Here is a 19,538-nt window from a genome sequence, read left to right as displayed (position 1 = left end):
CCCGTGGTAGACCCTGGTAGGTCCCGTGGTAGACCCTGGTAGGCCCCTGTGGTAGCACCTGGCAGGTCCTGTGGTAGACCCTGGTAGGTCCCGTGGTAGGCCTGTCCATGTATGTTCATTAACACGCACCGTCCAGACTAAACACACACATCTATATTGCTTTTTTATGTCTTGTATGTTCAGCTGCTGCAGAACATTTGATATATTGTCATTTAAAGCTGGAGTTCCACATTTTGTCTTGTTCACGAGTAAAAGGTTCTCTCTGGTTTAGTGTTTTCCGGTGATTAAAGATTGACTAAATAAATGTCATTTCCAAAACATTTTTAACCCTTTTTGATGCTAAACTTATGTCCGGGACTTATGACGATGCACAATCCCATTTATGAGATAGACTTTGACAAACACGGCAGTCTTTATTAAAGTTAAAGATACAAAACATTAGAAATAACTTAAAAACCGCACGTAGAGTCTGTTACTGCAGCAAGTCCCGTTTAGTACAATCTGTCAAACAAAACATAGTTCACCAAATCTCCGCTTTGACGCATTGAAAACACCAGAAGATGAATATTTTAAACGTTTCTAAACATTTTTTTGGTTTCCGCTGAGCACTTTGAAGTCCGGGGTCCATAAAGTCTTTTCACAAACGCTAAAACGACGTCCTACGAGGGACGTTTGGCGGCAGAAGTCGTGTCCTCGCTCTCGTCTTACATAAAAAGGTGCAAAAAACGGGCGGAGATAGAGCTGCAGCTGAAGCGTTAGCGACAGGATATGCTTTGGTTTTCAGAATAAAAGACAAACGTACTTTCACTTCCTGTCCAAAAAGTCCAAAATCTCCTGTACAGAAAGTATCATTCTCCGACATAAAAAAGTTTAAAGTACCAGAATGAACATTATTTTAAGCCCAGGGACACTAAAGGGTCAAATGCAAAGGTCAAACGCATTTTTAGAGATTCAAGTCGACCTCTGACCTTTAACAACATATTCTGCGTCATTTTACCTTTCTCTTCGACCTTTGTTTGAACTGACAACCACACAGAGCTTTCCCTCAGTCAGGCGTTCCCTTTTCAGAGTTTGTGTTAGCGCTCCATCTACTGGCGACAGAGGGAATAACCACGGGGAAATAAACAAAAAGCTAGCTTGCCTCGACGCGTTAATGTAAACACACGGCTGTAGTGAATGCGCAGAACGAGTCTGTGATGATTTATGGAGTTAAAAAAGAGCACGAGAAGCTTCTGGATCTCCATCTGTGACATCACAAGATGGAAAATTTAAAACGGAGTGTTTTTCTGTGGCTCAGAGGAGGAGAAGACGAGCTCGTAAACCGTACGACTGAAGCTAAAAACAACTCCAGACATGTTTTTGATGATGCAACAATGTTAAAACACGGTTATTGGCGCAAACACGTTAATTGAGCTTAATATGTGTCTTTTAAGTGATCGAATGAAGATGAAAACGTGCACAAAAGAAGCACCGACAGGCTTTAGCAGCTCCGCCCTTTAAAAGGTTTGCACCGCGTAAACATCCGTAAGTCCTTTAGGCACCAGAGGTCACTGCGGTCGCCGGTCTGCGCTCCTGGGCTCCTGCAGGGGGCGCTCTTCTACCCCTGCTCCGGGTCAGTGGGCGTGTCCGGGTGCAGACGACACACGGGTTTGTTGCACATGGGACACACGCTTCTGATCTCCAGCCACTTGAGAAGGCACCTGAAAGAACAGCACGGAGAGGTCATGACCCTGCTGCAGGCCGCGGGCGCACCTACGCCAAACGACCTACACCAATCAACCTACGGGGAGCGCACCTACGGGGAGCACACCTACGGGGAGCGCACCTACAGCGAGCGACCTCCCGCAAACGATCTACGGCAAACGACCTACGGCAAACGACCAGCACAAAATGACCGACGCAAACGACCTACAACTAGCAACCTACGGCAAACGACCAACGGCAGACGACCTACACAAAACGACCTGCGCCAAACGACCGGCTGGTGTAAAGGGTTTTAAGTGTGCGCTGGTGTAAAGGGTTATAGTGTAAAGTGTGTCGCCGCGGTGATAGAGGCGCCTGAGCCCGGGGCCTGAACACGACCCAACACGCTGAACTTTAAGAATGTGCTAGAAGTGAAAGCTCCTGAACTTTACCTCAGAACAAACATGACGGCCACAGTTTACACAGCGATATAAGACTTTTACTGTAAACAAATATAAATGTTTGTGTTTACATCTATATTTAGCCAAAGTGTGTTTTTTATAATTAGGCAAGTCACGATTATTCAATTAATTGACAATTGTGATTATTTAGATCATAATATAATCGTAAGAACTAAAAAATAACTACCTGTATTTTCCGAGTATAAGTCGCAAGAAAAAAACATATATATGTCGCACTGGAGTATAAGTCGCATTTTTGGGGGAAATTTATTTGATAAAATCCAAGACCAAGAACAGACATTTCATCTTGAAATACAGCTTAAATAATAACAGATTAAAGAACATGGTGAATAGGTGTACGTATGCTAACGCTAACACCTTCAGCTACATGACGTATGCTAACGCTAACACCTTCAGCTACATGACATATGCTAACGCTAACACCTTCAGCTACATGACGTATGCTAACGCTAACACCTTCAGCTACATGACATATGCTAACGCTAACACCTTCAGCTACATGACGTATGCTAACGCTAACACCTTCAGCTACATGACGTATGCTAACGCTAACACCTTCAGCTACATGACATATGCTAACGCTAACATCTTCAGCTACATGACGTATGCTAACGCTAACACCTTCAGCTACATGACGTATGCTAACGCTAACACCTTCAGCTACATGACGTATGCTAACGCTAACACCTTCAGCTACATGAGGTACAGACAGAACTGTGGTAAGTGTCTGGTATGTTAACGTAACATATTAGCAGTTATTCAGATAACTATAGCATAAAGAATATGCTAACAAGTTTAGCAAAGCATCAGTTTTACCCCAAATCACTAAATCCACTGAATTCTTCTTCCTCTGTGTCACTTCTAAACAACTCCACAAACTCCAGAGGAAGAGGAAGTGTAGATTCTTCTTCTGCGTCGCTTAGAGCCTAGAGCGCCCTCTTGTGGTTGTCAGTGTTAAAATAATGAATAATATCACATATAAGTCGCTCTGGAGTATAAGTCGCACCCCAAAACTATGAAAAAAATGTGTGATTTATTGTCCGAAAAATACAGTATTGTGACGATTATTCCCCTTGGAAAAACTAGACACAGAGAGAACATTCAAACCTCACAGAAAGGACCTTCTTGCTGTGAGGTTCAGTTTACACTACCCTATGGTACATACTAACTGCCATGCTAACTACCATGCGAACCGTAGATGCTAAGGGTACATGCTCTCAATTACAACGCTGTATTTCCTGGTTCCTGGGCGATATCAGGCTTCATAATTGGACGAAGCAGAAGCAGTTTCACGTGGACCCAAAGAGCTACTAAAGCATTTTGTACAAATATACGCTTTTTGTACAAATATACGCATCTTGCACGTACTTCTTGTGGAAGGCGTGGGAGCAGGGACACACGCCGAGCTCGTCCTTCGTCCTGAACTCCTCCAGACACACGGCACACGTTTGCTAGAAGAAGAACACGCCAAGAACAATGACTCGTTATCAAACCCGTTTATTATTCAGGAGGTTAGAACCATCAAACGCACTGTCAAAGAGTTAAACCAACCCAACTTTATTTACACTTGTACTAAGCATTTGTACTTATTATTTGCACACAATATTTAGCAGTTGTTGCGCTGAAAAGTGAACAGAAGTACACCTCATTCTATTACACTATCAGGGCTGTAATTAATCACGTTTTAGTTTAATTGAGATCTAATCGTTTGAAATAAAAATGATCATCGTGGGTGGTTTCAATGCAGAGCGCATAACGCGGGAGTCACGGGTGAAACTTGAGACTTTTATTCTATTTTCAGACTGTTCTTCTGCCGTTTGTCCGTTTCCCCTGGAGATGAACACAAATGTTGTTGTTTTGTTGTTCTATGTTCTAATGAAATGAAAAAAGATATATAATTAACAAAAGTAAATTTTTCTTGTCCGAACATCAACAATAATGAAAGACCGATTGTCACATATTCACTTTGTTCATTTGTCTCATGGGAAATGTTTCAGTCATAATAACCTGATAAATAACCTGATCGAGCCTCAAACGCAGGACAAGACTCGCTTCAAATGAACAAATAAGAGATAACAATGAGGAAGAACCAGTTTTACACGATTATGAACTCTGAATGCACGTCTCCTTTAAAGGGCCCACGAACGCACGTCTCCTTAGGAGGGCCCACGAACGCACGTCTCCTTTAGAGGGCCCACGAACGCACGTCTCCTTTAGAGGGCCCACGAACGCACGTCTCCTTTAGAGGGCCCACGAACGCACCTCTCCTTTAAAGGGCCCACGAACGCACGTCTCCTTTAGAGGGCCCACGAACGCACGTCTCCTTTAGAGGGCCCACGAACGCACGTCTCCTTTAGAGGGCCCACGAACGCACGTCTCCTTTAGAGGGCCCGCGAACGCACGTCTCCTTTAGAGGGCCCGCGAACGCACGTCTCCTTTAGAGGGCCCGCGAACGCACGTCTCCTTTAGAGGGCCCGCGAACGCACGTCTCCTTTAGAGGGCCCGCGAACGCACGTCTCCTTTAGAGGGCCCGCGAACGCACGTCTCCTTTAGAGGGCCCGCGAACGCACGTCTCCTTTAGAGGGCCCGCGAACGCACGTCTCCTTTAAAGGGCCCGCGAACGCACGTCTCCTTTAGAGGGCCCGCGAACGCACGTCTCCTTTAGAGGGCCCGCGAACGCACGTCTCCTTTAAAGGGCCCACGAACGCACGTCTCCTTTAAAGGGCCCACGAACGCACCTCTCCTTTAAAGGGCCCACGAACGCACGTCTCCTTTAAAGGGCCCGCGAACGCACGTCTCCTTTAAAGGGCCCACGAACGCACGTCTCCTTTAGAGGGCCCGCGAACGCACGTCTCCTTTAGAGGGCCCGCGAACGCACGTCTCCTTTAGAGGGCCCGCGAACGCACGTCTCCTTTAGAGGGCCCACAAACGCACGTCTCCTTTAGAGGGCCCGCGAACGCACGTCTCCTTTAAAGGGCCCGCGAACGCACGTCTCCTTTAAAGGGCCCACGAACGCACGTCTCCTTTAAAGGGCCCGCGAACGCACGTCTCCTTTAGAGGGCCCGCGAACGCACGTCTCCTTTAGAGGGCCCGCGAACGCACTTCTCCTTTAGAGGGCCCACGAACGCACGTCTCCTTTAGAGGGCCCGCGAACGCACGTCTCCTTTAGAGGGCCCGCGAACGCACGTCTCCTTTAAAGGGCCCGCGAACGCACGTCTCCTTTAAAGGGCCCGCGAACGCACGTCTCCTTTAAAGGGCCCGCGAACGCACGTCTCCTTTAGAGGGCCCGCGAACGCACGTCTCCTTTAGAGGGCCCGCGAACGCACGTCTCCTTTAGAGGGCCCGCGAACGCACGTCTCCTTTAGAGGGCCCGCGAACGCACGTCTCCTTTAGAGGGCCCGCGAACGCACGTCTCCTTTAGAGGGCCCGCGAACGCACGTCTCCTTTAGAGGGCCCGCGAACGCACGTCTCCTTTAGAGGGCCCGCGAACGCACGTCTCCTTTAAAGGGCCCACGAACGCACGTCTCCTTTAAAGGGCCCACAAACGCACCTCTCCTTTAAAGGGCCCACGAACGCACGTCTCCTTTAAAGGGCCCGCGAACGCACGTCTCCTTTAAAGGGCCCGCGAACGCACGTCTCCTTTAGAGGGCCCGCGAACGCACGTCTCCTTTAGAGGGCCCGCGAACGCACGTCTCCTTTAGAGGGCCCGCGAACGCACGTCTCCTTTAGAGGGCCCACAAACGCACGTCTCCTTTAGAGGGCCCGCGAACGCACGTCTCCTTTAAAGGGCCCGCGAACGCACGTCTCCTTTAAAGGGCCCACGAACGCACGTCTCCTTTAAAGGGCCCGCGAACGCACGTCTCCTTTAGAGGGCCCGCGAACGCACGTCTCCTTTAGAGGGCCCGCGAACGCACTTCTCCTTTAGAGGGCCCACGAACGCACGTCTCCTTTAGAGGGCCCGCGAACGCACGTCTCCTTTAGAGGGCCCGCGAACGCACGTCTCCTTTAAAGGGCCCGCGAACGCACGTCTCCTTTAAAGGGCCCGCGAACGCACGTCTCCTTTAAAGGGCCCGCGAACGCACGTCTCCTTTAGAGGGCCCGCGAACGCACGTCTCCTTTAGAGGGCCCGCGAACGCACGTCTCCTTTAGAGGGCCCGCGAACGCACGTCTCCTTTAGAGGGCCCGCGAACGCACGTCTCCTTTAGAGGGCCCGCGAACGCACGTCTCCTTTAGAGGGCCCGCGAACGCACGTCTCCTTTAGAGGGCCCGCGAACGCACGTCTCCTTTAGAGGGCCCGCGAACGCACGTCTCCTTTAGAGGGCCCGCGAACGCACGTCTCCTTTAGAGGGCCCGCGAACGCACGTCTCCTTTAGAGGGCCCGCGAACGCACGTCTCCTTTAAAGGGCCCACGAATGCACGTCTCCTTTAGAGGGCCCACAAACGCACGTCTCCTTTAGAGGGCCCACGAACGCACATCTCCTTTAAAGGGCCCACAAACGCACGTCTCCTTTAAAGGGCCCATGAACGCACGTCTCCTTTAAAGGGCCCATGAACGCACGTCTCCTTTAGATGACAGGGTTTTACCATAATATATTATATATATATATATATCATTTATTTAAGGACATAGGATGAAGCAGATGCAATGTTTTAAGTGTGTGTAGCAGAATATTCTAATTTTCAACACCTGTCCTTAGGGCCAATTTAGAGTTGCCAATTTTACCCAACAGCATGTCTTTGGACGGTGGGAGGAGCCGGAGAACACGGAGGAGAGAACCCACGGTAACACAGGGAGGAATCAAACCCATGATCTCCTACTTGGGAGGCAAGAGCGCTAACTGTCTTTGCCACCGTGCTCCCCTTCTACCTCTTCCATTCTAACTTTATGTGATATATTTGTACCTGTCGGACATATAAATGATAGTTTTACACAAATCGAGCTGGTATATGTGGAGAAAACGCTCATTCAACACTCATACAGGAAGTGACATCACACCAGGGACACTCATACAGGAAGTGACATCACACCAGGGACACTCATACAGGAAGTGACATCACAACAGGGACACTCATACAGGAAGTGACATCACACCAGGGACACTCATACAGGAAGTGACATCACACCAGGGACACTCATGAAGGAAGTGACATCACAACAGGGACACTCATACAGGAAGTGACATCACACCAGGGACACTCATACAGGAAGTGACATCACACCAGGGACACTCATGAAGGAAGTGACATCACAACAGGGACACTCATACAGGAAGTGACATCACACCAGGGACACTCATACAGGAAGTGACATCACACCAGGGACACTCATACAGGAAGTGACATCACACCAGGGACACTCATTCCAGTCAAATTTATGCAGAATTTACATAAAGAAACTAACTTTTAATTTTTATATTTTTTTGCCAAATTCAAAATATATTTATCTCATCTGCGTTTTCGTTTAATGTGTCGTTCAAACCGTAGGGGGCGCTCTAAACATTGTCTTTCTTTGCAAATCAATTGGAACAGTTGATCTGCGCTTGTCACAAAAACCCCAAAGGAAACATAAATATTTAAGTATTTAAGTATTTAAGTGTGTGTAACTTGTGCAGTATTTGTTGTGAAAGGTTGATATTTGGGACTTTTGAAACTTACGCCGAGCAGACCCATTTTCTTTCCGGCTCCTTTCAAGACGACCTGAAGAAGAGGAACAGATCAGAACCGGAGTTGAACCGGAGTCGAACCGGAGCTCTTGAACCGACTCTTTGTGAAGCTGAGAATCTGGAATTTTAGTAAATTTTGGTTTTATTCTGATCATAAACGTGAGCAAACTGCAGATTTTACTACATTTTCTCTGGTAAATATAAAGACATTACAGAAGTTTGTTGTTGTTTTGACAATTTCAAACCTAAAGCTAATTTAATAAATTCTTGTTATTTTTTTGTTTGATTTGACTGAAAGTGAATACATAATAAATACAGCACCTTGAAAGTTCATTTTTATCAGATTTGAACAAAAAGGAATAAAACAAGAGGGGGCAGTGCAGCGTCAAGAGGGGATGAGAGCGGGAAAGACATTCATATAAAGCTTCTCCTGTTTTTATCATTCTGACTCAGTTTAATGGTGTAGAACCTGTGGTAAATGTTTAACACAGTTTTACTTCTGTTAAGTTGCAGTTTGTGAATAGAATTTTGAAAAATCTGAGTTTAAAATGACAGGAAGTGGAGCTGAATCCCTCTGTGATGTCATCAGTGTGCGACACAGTTTAAACCATGGTTGGACTAAATAAAGGTGTTTTATGGTCTTATTGTGTCAGATCAGAACTGTTGTGTCGTTTATGTGCAGTGTGGCTCTTGGTTACAGTCTCGTTGCTATGGTAACAGCTGTGGAATCACCTCTACTCGTGTTCAACCAGGAAGTACAATTATAAACTTTAAACAAACTGGCGAAACGTTGAGTTAAATCTGAAATATAATTGTGTTCAGTGCGTTTGAGTGAAATGTGCAGTTTAAACTTTAAAGTTCTCACCTTGTTATAAACATATTTTTAAAGTTCTCATCTTGTTATAATTTTTTTTTTTAAAGTTCTCACCTTGTTAAACATATTTTTAAAGTTCTCATCTTGTCATAAACATATTTTTAAAGTTCTCATCTTGTTAAAAAAATTTTTTTTAAAGTTCTCACCTTGTTATAAACATATTTTTAAAGTTCTCATCTTGTCATAAACATATTTTTAAAGTTCTCACCTTGTTATAAACATATTTTTAAAGTTCTCATCTTGTTATAAACATATTTTTAAAGTTCTCATCTTGTTATAAACATATTTTTAAAGTTCTCACCTTGTTATAAACATATTTTTAAAGTTCTCATCTTGTTATAAACATATTTTTAAAGTTCTCACCTTGTTATAAACATATTTTTAAAGTTCTCATCTTGTTATAAACATATTTTTAAAGTTCTCATCTTGTTATAAACATATTTTTAAAGTTCTCATCTTGTTATACACATATTTTTAAAGTTCTCATCTTGTTATAAACATATTTTTAAAGTTCTCACCTTGTCATAAACATATTTTTAAAGTTCTCATCTTGTCATAAACATATTTTTAAAGTTCTCATCTTGTCATAAACATATTTTTAAAGTTCTCATCTTGTCATAAACATATTTTTAAAGTTCTAACCTTGTTATAAACATATTTTTAAAGTTCTCATCTTGTTATAAACATATTTTTAAAGTTCTCATCTTGTTATAAACATATTTCTAAAGTTCTCACCTTGTTATAAACATATTTTTAAAGTTCTCACCTTGTTATAAACATATTTTTAAAGTTCTCACCTTGTTATAAACATATTTTTAAAGTTCTCATCTTGTTATAAACATATTTTTAAAGTTCTCATCTTGTTATACACATATTTTTAAAGTTCTCACCTTGTTATAAACATATTTTTAAAGTTCTCACCTTGTTATAAACATATTTTTAAAGTTCTCACCTTGTTATACACATATTTTTAAAGTTCTCATCTTGTTATAAACATATTTTTAAAGTTCTCATCTTGTTATAAACATATTTTTAAAGTTCTCATCTTGTTATAAACATATTTTTAAAGTTCTCATCTTGTTATACACATATTTTTAAAGTTCTCATCTTGTTATACACATATTTTTAAAGTTCTCACCTTGTTATAAACATATTTTTAAAGTTCTCACCTTGTTATAAACATATTTTTAAAGTTCTCACCTTGTTATAAACATATTTTTAAAGTTCTCATCTTGTTATACACATATTTTTAAAGTTCTCATCTTGTCATAAACATATTTTTAAAGTTCTCACCTTGTTATAAACATATTTTTAAAGTTCTCATCTTGTTATAAACATATTTTTAAAGTTCTCATCTTGTCATAAACATATTTTTAAAGTTCTCATCTTGTTATACACATATTTTTAAAGTTCTCATCTTGTTATACACATATTTTTAAAGTTCTCATCTTGTTATACACATATTTTTAAAGTTCTCATCTTGTTATAAACATATTTTTAAAGTTCTCATCTTGTTATACACATATTTTTAAAGTTCTCATCTTGTTATAAACATATTTTTAAAGTTCTCACCTTGTTATAAACATATTTTTAAAGTTCTCACCTTGTTATAAACATATTTTTAAAGTTCTCATCTTGTTATAAACATATTTTTAAAGTTCTCATCTTGTTATACACATATTTTTAAAGTTCTCATCTTGTTATACACATATTTTTAAAGTTCTCATCTTGTTATAAACATATTTTTAAAGTTCTCATCTTGTTATACACATATTTTTAAAGTTCTCATCTTGTTATACACATATTTTTAAAGTTCTCACCTTGTTATAAACATATTTTTAAAGTTCTCACCTTGTTATAAACATATTTTTAAAGTTCTCACCTTGTTATAAACATATTTTTAAAGTTCTCATCTTGTTATACACATTTTTAAAGTTCTCATCTTGTCATAAACATATTTTTAAAGTTCTCACCTTGTTATAAACATATTTTTAAAGTTCTCATCTTGTTATAAACATATTTTTAAAGTTCTCATCTTGTCATAAACATATTTTTAAAGTTCTCATCTTGTTATACACATATTTTTAAAGTTCTCATCTTGTTATACACATATTTTTAAAGTTCTCATCTTGTTATACACATATTTTTAAAGTTCTCATCTTGTTATAAACATATTTTTAAAGTTCTCATCTTGTTATACACATATTTTTAAAGTTCTCATCTTGTTATAAACATATTTTTAAAGTTCTCACCTTGTTATAAACATATTTTTAAAGTTCTCACCTTGTTATAAACATATTTTTAAAGTTCTCATCTTGTTATAAACATATTTTTAAAGTTCTCATCTTGTTATACACATATTTTTAAAGTTCTCATCTTGTTATACACATATTTTTAAAGTTCTCATCTTGTTATACACATATTCTTAAAGTTCTCATCTTGTTATACACATATTTTTAAAGTTCTCACCTTGTTATACACATATTTTTAAAGTTCTCATCTTGTTATAAACATATTTTTAAAGTTCTAACCTTGTTATACACATATTTTTAAAGTTCTCACCTTGTTATACACATATTTTTAAAGTTCTCATCTTGTTATACACATATTTTTAAAGTTCTCACCTTGTTATACACATATTTTTAAAGTTCTCACCTTGTTATACACATATTTTTAAAGTTCTTATCTTGTTATAAACATATTTTTAAAGTTCTAACCTTGTTATAAACATATTTTTAAAGTTCTCACCTTGTTATACACATATTGCCGCGCTGCTTCTCGTCTCACTCTGTAAAACACAGAACAAACAATTGAACTCAGGAAACATTAAATCTCCGCGTCAGGTTTTACTGTAGCATTTGATCACGATTATTGAGGCCAAACGACAGTGAAATCTTTCATTTTCCTTGGTTCTCGTGCTCTGACATGAGACTTTTCCTCCAGTTTGTGACCAACTTTACCAAAACTGAACTCTATAGAAGACAAAATAAAGATAAATGTGACGAAAAACAGCCAGAGAAAAGAATCTATTTACGTTTATGTATATTTTTTGGACAATAATTTGAACTAAAAAGACTTATTTTTTCCTTCGAAAATTGTCACGATTCACATTTTTTGGTTCTTTTTGTGACTTGAACATCACAATTATAGATTAACCGAATAACTTGGACATCTCTAATAAACAAACACTTCTTTTTACAGTAAACGTAGCTATTGTTTAGTCTCGGCAGCGTCTAAAAACGTGCAAAAAACAGACTTTTGACGAGAAAGCTGCACAAAACGTTTTTCTCTGCAATTTCAGCCCAAAAGTAACATTTCCACAACACTATTATTACTTTTATAATGTCATATTGTCATTTATTTTCTTCATAATGTGGATTCGATTGAAAAGTCAAATCTCTGTGCCACGTTACACGTCATTTTTTGTTACACTAAAAATACAAAAGACAAAAATGAGTAAATTATGATGCAACCTTTTGTTTAACTTGACTTTTAGATTTCAGAACATTTAATCGGCCGTTAAAAGGACAATGTACCAGAGAAATGTGATTAAATGTTGTGTTTGGAGGAAAATGTTCAGTAAAATGAATTTCAAACATTTTCTGTTTCGTTTTTGCGCAATTTTCCTCGTTAAAACCTGCGGCAATCACAAAGAAGTCAGATTACTCTCAGCAAACGGAGCGCTAACATCTAAACTCTAACACGTTCAGATTTTGAACACAAGCGATACAAACGGGCTATAAAGGTCCAGAACGAGCAACACAATAAACACAGCTGTTTATTGTGTTTAAAGTTAAAGTTAAAGCTTTAGTTCCAGGAGGAGTCGGGGGAGAATTCCTCTGGTTCAAGACGAAACACGTCTCGTCTTTCATCAGATCTGACGATATCGTTCTCCACGTTCAAGAATGAGACGCACTTCTGGATCCGACTTGAATTCAACTTCTGGAGGACCAAGAGGGACATTCTGGTTGGAACATTTGTAACGTGACTTTTAAAATTTTGTTTATTTATACTTTTATGTTGTGTTCTGTTTTTACCATTGTATTCATTTTATTTTATTAAATTTAATTTTATTCATTTTATTACATTTTATTTAATTTGATTAGATTAGATTACATTTATTTAATTTTTGTTTCTTACTTTATTTTTTATTATTATTAATATATTTTCACATTAAAAAAAATAAATTGCACTTGAGGTGGAAGAGTCTCAGTCGAGTAACATAACTTTAAAAATAATGTTACTCACTAAACGTACACTAATGTTAGACACTAAAAATGACTCAAGATTTTTTTTAAATACATTTTATGTTTGAGGAGTTTTTTTATTTAGTGAAAAACGCAGGCAACAGAAAAACAGAACATGCTCCACAATAATTATGACTCTGAAAGTTTCTAAGAATAAATACAAAAATGGAACACAAGCTTTTTTCTTCAATCAATCAATCAATCAATCAATCAATCAATCGATCAATCAGTCCACCTTTATTGATAGAGCCTTGTCCAACTCAAGGCAATAAAAAGTGTCAGAACTTTACTGCGTGTTAAGTTAAAGTCTGAATAAATACGTTTTGAGTCTAGATTTAAAAAGTACAAAATCTGTGACGTCATTTGTACTTATACTTGTTATTTTGAACTTTTTGAGAGTTTTTAAAGTCACATTATGCGACACATTAAACACACTTTTCTCCAGTTTGGCAAATCTTTGTGACGTTTATGATGTCCAGTGAATATGACAGACAAAGGTAATGCCACAACTGTTACTTAGCAACCAGATTGTAAACAAGAGCCAAATCCATTTAAATCATCCAATAGTTTTGATTTGACCAATAATTACACCTGACGACACCTTTATTTTATTAAATGACTGTTTAAACTGACAATTTTCTCTGCATTTTTAATGGAATGTCGCTTTTTGATGACATCACAGAGGGATTTTGCACTACTTCCTGTCATTTTCAACTTTTAACTGTCACGATTTCTTCACAAACTGCCACTCGACGGACGTAAAACCCACAATAATTATTCACCACAGGAACAAACATGAGAATGAGAAAAACCCGTCGTACGAGCTTTAAACATGAACTTTTGCACTTACAGAGTACCAGAATTTAAACGTTTTATTGTTTATTTTACAGCTCTTTAACCTCTTAGAGCGAACTCTTGTTTACCTCTGCTACTAGCCTGCTATTACCACGTTATTACACTCCTATTACACGTTATTACACTTAATTACACTCCTACTACACGTATGTGGCTCACGCCGACAGCGCTCTAATGCAGCACGCTTCTTCTTCTACGTGAGTAACTTGATCTTTTCAACATTATTCTCGCTTGAGCACATTTTTCAGCCGCGTTTATTCAACCGCCAGTGTTTTTACGGCGAAGACGGCGCTCGACGCGGCGACCGATGTGTTCAGCGCACGTCCTGGTCTCTGCCGCATTTCATTATTTTCACTTAACACAGAAGGATACGTAAAATAAAATGAGATAAAATGACAGTTTGATGGAGAGTGGCAAAAAGAGCTAAACAACTACAATTAATTATTCAGCTCAAACTGACAGAAAAGCTTATTTCTTTATAGTTTTTTATTTTTTGTGCAAATGATTGACTTGAAAATCCCACTGAACAGACAATTGTTTTTACCATTTAAAAACACAAAATGAATGACATTTTTTAAATTGTATATATTTTTTAAATATTATTTAAAATTATATTTTATTATTATTCTGATTTTTTAAAGGTGGTATGGACGATTTTTTTCTGCAATTTTTTATCATATTTCCTCGTGGCGTGGATAAATCATTTGTCCTGCCACGTATCAATCATAAAACGCACCTATCGCTCACCTGCAGCCGCGTCAGGCTCGTCCCACGTTTCCGCGTGCCTAAGCGCATGGATCTATCATAATATAGTTCCCTCAGTGTACGGGGCAAAATGAAGACAGAGAAGGACAGTTCGAGCTGACGCAGAAGTGGACAGAAATCTACAGGAGACGAGAGATGCGATGCGATCCGTTGCGCTAATAAACAAACGCACGTGTGTGTTGTATCAGTCCACACGGGGGAGTGGCATGAGCACTTCCACCTGCGTTCTCAAATACCGCCTTTAACTTAATAATCATAAATTAAATGTACTGATTCATATTTCTGTCAGATACTTTTATTGTTTGGTTTATTCATAAAGTCATAATCAGCAGCAGAAGACGAGCTCAGTTTATTCAGTTTAATGTCACGGTTTTCCCCGCGGTATTAACAACGCAGCAGCAGAAGACAAGGTGAGCGGTCAGGGCGGACGGTCAGGGGGGATGGTCAGGGCGGACGGTCAGGGGGACGGTCAGGGCGGACGGTCAGGGCGGACGGTCAGGGGGGATGGTCAGGGCGGACGGTCAGGGGGACGGTCAGGGCGGACGGTCAGGGCGGACGGTCAGGGGGGATGGTCAGGGCGGACGGTCAGGGGGACGGTCAGGGCGGACGGTAAGGGCGGACGGTCAGGGGGACGGTCAGGGGGGACGGTCAGGGGGGATGGTCAGGGCGGACGGTCAGGGGGACGATCAGGGAGGACGGTCAGGGAGGACGGTCAGGGAGGACGGTCAGGGGGACGGTCAGGGGGGACGGTCAGGGGGGACGGTCAGGGAGGACGGTCAGGACTGCGGGATGTGTGCTTTTACTTGATGAAGCAGCAGCAGAAGACGAGGCAGGGCAGCAGCACGAACAGCCCGATCCCGACGATGATGATGTAAACGTTGAGAGGAAGATGAAGGAAGTCCTCAAAGGTCATAGCGGAGGTCATGCTCTCGCCTGGAGGAGCAGCAAAAACACAACTGTAGTTACCTCGTTAATCCAAAGATGAAAGTGCAGAGTTTTGACTTTCCTCGTGTTAAACGGCATCGATTAAAAGACTGGACCGTTTTTGGACTGGAAATTAATGTTGAAGGCATTTTCTTTTTTTAATACAAAATAAATTGAATCAAAACAAATTATCAAGATTGATCAATAAGGAATTAAATCATGACTAATTTATTTTATTCTTGTCACATCGCTCAGCCCTCGTAACCGTAGAACAAACTAATGGAATAATCAGGAACATGTCAGACGCCAAAATATAAAATATAAATTCAGTCGACGCTGCAGAAAATCATCTCGTGAGTGTCTGATTTATTTTTCTTTGAACGAAATGTCATGTGTTTTTTATCTGTCTGTTTGTGCCACGTTCACTTTGCTTCTGAAATCATCTCCATTCATAACGACAAACGCGTGGAAAAGTGGAAAATAACTTGAAAAAGAATGGACAAAATGGTCAAAAATGCTAAATGATTATTATTTTAAATGGCACTCCCTCATTTTACTCCTGGACTTACCTTATGTTCTCACTGGTCCTGCTCATTCTGTGTTTTTTTGTTCTGTTGTTTTTAAAATAATGATAACTTCTTTGTTCTATGTTCTAAAAAAGAAAAGAAAAAGCAAGTATATATTTTTGAATGAACTCATCTCTGCTGCGTCGGTGTCAGGCTCGTCGTGTGATTGTTCTTGACATATTTGTCGTCTGTTCATGTTTCAAATGTCTTTATATTTAAACCTAATTGTTCTGTAGATAATGTCAGTATGTTTTCTACACATTTTCAGACAAATCAAACATTTTTGTGAAATTACAGACAACTCTGAGAAAGGAATCATCAAAACCAACAAATGCTCCATCTGTTGGGAGAAAATGTTAGAAAAAGTTGAGAAATTGTGAAAAAAATGTGAAAAAAATGTGAAATTGCTTTAGGGAAAATCAGCGGCTCTGCTACGAGGTGCTTTGCTATGAGCGGCTCTGCTACGAGCCGGCATGAGAGCGGGCGTGCGAGCCGCCATACGAGCCGCTCCGCGAGCCGCCGTGCGAGCCACTCCGCGAGCCGCCGTGCGAGCCGCTCCGCGAGCCGCCGTGCGAGCCGCTCCGCGAGCCGCCGTGCGAGCCGCTCCGCCTAAACCAAAGCCCTTTTGTTCACGGTTTGTTGTGCCAAGTATGAGATCACAAAGAAGCACTCATCCACCGCACACTTACAATCACGCCCTGCAAAACAACAATCCGTGGGCTCCGGAGCGGGAGAACCTGGGACCGTTGCCATAGCGATCGACAATTTAAAATACTCGCCACTGCTTTGGAACGGGCCCTCAAAACGTCGACATTGAACCGAAAATGTCCTTTTCTGAGCGTTCGTCAACTTCTCCGTCTCCGTGGCAACGTTCTAGCTTTGCCAAGAATGTTCCGCAGTGTTTCTTTAAACTGCACTATTTCCACGGACAGGACAGATGCTTTTTAAGTTTACGTGGGTTTTTAAAATATAAAACAAGAAGCAAAGACACAGAACGTGACACAAAGAGACAAAAAACAGTGTCAAGAATAAAAGTTGGTCCATTTCGTCCATTGTCCAGTAAATATGTTATTTTTTGTTTATAAATGTTCATCGTTCTGTTCTTGCTGCTGCCAAACGTCTGTCCCAAAGGTATCCATCCACTGTTTCCACTGTTGGTGTTTTTTGCCAGGTATTTATAAGACTTTAATGCGATCCTGTGTGAACATTTCCCTTTAGACGATCACGGAGACACATACTGCGCCTTTAGTCATCAATATGAAATTATTTTGTCCATAAAACTTCCATCACAACATGACCGTCTGAACAGCAGCACGTGGTCATTGTGGTTATTGTCTGTAATCGTCTGTAACGGCGTTTCTGTCCGTCAGTATTGGCACATTTGAATGACAGAGGCGGCGATGTCACGGCACAAACATCACATGTTGTTTGTGCATTTCTCAGATTCCAGTGTGAAGAAGCTGCTCATGATTTCAATTAGACAGATATGGAACGACACGAGAGACGAGGCACGACTCCAGGGACGCCACGAAGTTTAGAACTCAAATACATATATAACTAAGTACAGGGATGTGGGCGGGGATAGGGGGCAGGTGAAAACAGGAATTTACTGAGCGCTAAAGCTTCAGTTGCAGGCATAAAGTATTTTGTTTTGTTCACAGTAAGTAAAATAACCAAAATATCAGTGTTAAGTATACATAGAGATAACAGGACTCTCTTTATCATGCTCAACGGTACAACAACAATTAAATCTTCTGTTATTAATGAAAGAAAAAAACACAAGTGAGTGGTGTTCAGTACATGTCTGCTGTGTTCAGGAGGCTGCGGCTTGTGTTCAGTACATGTCTGCTGTGTTCAGGAGGCTGCGGCTCGTGTTCAGTACATGTCTGCTGTGTTCAGGAGGCTGCAGCTCGTGTTCAGTACATGTCTGCTGTGTTCAGGAGGCTGCGGCTTGTGTTCAGCGCATGTCTGCTGTGTTCAGGAGGCTGCGGCTCGTGTTCAGTACATGTCTGCTGTGTTCAGGAGGCTGCGGCTCGTGTTCAGTACATGTCTGCTGTGTTCAGGAGGCTGCAGCTCGTGTTCAGTACATGTCTGCTGTGTTCAGGAGGCTGCAGCTCGTGTTCAGTACATGTCTGCTGTGTTCAGGAGGCTGCAGCTCGTGTTCAGTACATGTCTGCTGTGTTCAGGAGACTGCAGCTCGTGTTCAGTACATGTCTGCTGTGTTCAGGAGGCTGCAGCTCGTGTTCAGTACATGTCTGCTGTGTTCAGGAGGCTGCAGCTCGTGTTCAGTACATGTCTGCTGTGTTCAGGAGACTGCAGCTCGTGTTCAGTACATGTCTGCTGTGTTCAGGAGGCTGCAGCTCGTGTTCAGTACATGTCTGCTGTGTTCAGGAGGCTGCAGCTCGTGTTCAGGAGGCTGCAGCCCGTGTTCAGTACATGTCTGCTGTGTTCAGGAGGCTGCAGCTCATGTTCAGTACATGTCAGCTGTGTTCAGGAGGCTGCAGCTCGTGTTCAGTACATGTCTGCTGTGTTCAGGAGGCTGCAGCTCGTGTTCAGTACATGTCTGCTGTGTTCAGGAGGCTGCAGCTCGTGTTCATTGCATGTCTGCTGTGTTCAGGAGGCTGCAGCTCGTGTTCAGTACATGTCTGCTGTGTTCAGGAGGCTGCAGCTCGTGTTCAGTACATGTCTGCTGTGTTCAGGAGGCTGCAGCTCGTGTTCAGGAGGCTGCAGCTTGTGCTCAGTACATGTCTGCTGTGTTCAGGAGGCTGCAGCTCATGTTCAGGAGGCTGCAGCTCGTGTTCAGGAGGCTGCAGCTCGTGTTCAGCGCATGTCTGCTGTGTTCAGGAGGCTGCAGCTCGTGTTCAGTACATGTCTGCTGTGTTCAGGAGGCTGCAGCTCGTGTTCAGTACATGTCTGCTGTGTTCAGGAGGCTGCAGCTCGTGTTCAGTACATGTCTGCTGTGTTCAGGAGACTGCAGCTCGTGTTCAGTACATGTCTGCTGTGTTCAGGAAGCTGCAGCTCGTGTTCAGTACATGTCTGCTGTGTTCAGGAGGCTGCAGCTCGTGTTCAGTACATGTCTGCTGTGTTCAGGAGGCTGCAGCTCGTGTTCAGGAGGCTGCAGCTCGTGTTCAGCGCATGTCTGCTGTGTTCAGGAGGCTGCAGCTCGTGTTCAGGAGGCTGCAGCTCGTGTTCAGCGCATGTCTGCTGTGTTCAGGAGGCTGCAGCTCATATTCAGGAGGCTGCAGCTCGTGTTCAGGAGGCTGCAGCTCGTGTTCAGCGCATGTCTGCTGTGTTCAGGAGGCTGCAGCTCGTGTTCAGTACATGTCTGCTGTGTTCAGGAGGCTGCAGCTCGTGTTCAGTACATGTCAGCTGTGTTCAGGAGGCTGCAGCTCGTGTTCAGCGCATGTCTGCTGTGTTCAGGAGGCTGCAGCTCGTGTTCAGTACATGTCTGCTGTGTTCAGGAGGCTGCAGCTCGTGTT

The 19,538-nt window shown here is 41.8% G+C and overlaps 1 protein-coding gene across 1 annotated transcript in view; it reads right to left on the bottom strand.

Annotated features, from left to right (window-relative positions):
* Positions 1–399: 399 nt before the first annotated feature.
* The window catches only part of LOC140351152 (RING finger protein 122-like), a 30,244-nt gene continuing 11,105 nt past the window's right edge, over positions 400–19,538 (bottom strand). The window contains exons 2-6 of the mRNA XM_072436868.1: positions 15,373–15,502; positions 11,451–11,490; positions 7,821–7,862; positions 3,534–3,616; positions 400–1,700 (exon numbers count right to left, since the gene is read on the bottom strand). Of these exons, the coding sequence (XP_072292969.1) occupies positions 1,598–1,700; positions 3,534–3,616; positions 7,821–7,862; positions 11,451–11,490; positions 15,373–15,494 (390 nt within the window). The 5' untranslated portion in view covers positions 15,495–15,502 and the 3' untranslated portion in view covers positions 400–1,597. The remainder of the gene's footprint in view (positions 1,701–3,533; positions 3,617–7,820; positions 7,863–11,450; positions 11,491–15,372; positions 15,503–19,538) is intronic.

This window comes from Eucyclogobius newberryi, unplaced genomic scaffold (genome assembly GCF_026437365.1).
Source record: "Eucyclogobius newberryi isolate DKJ021-1_F unplaced genomic scaffold, fEucNew1.0.hap1 SCAF_8, whole genome shotgun sequence".
Taxonomy (NCBI): Eukaryota; Metazoa; Chordata; class Actinopteri; order Gobiiformes; family Gobiidae; genus Eucyclogobius; species Eucyclogobius newberryi.
The sequence above is the reverse complement of the archived record's forward strand: the minus strand, read 5'-3'. Positions and strand labels throughout refer to the sequence as shown.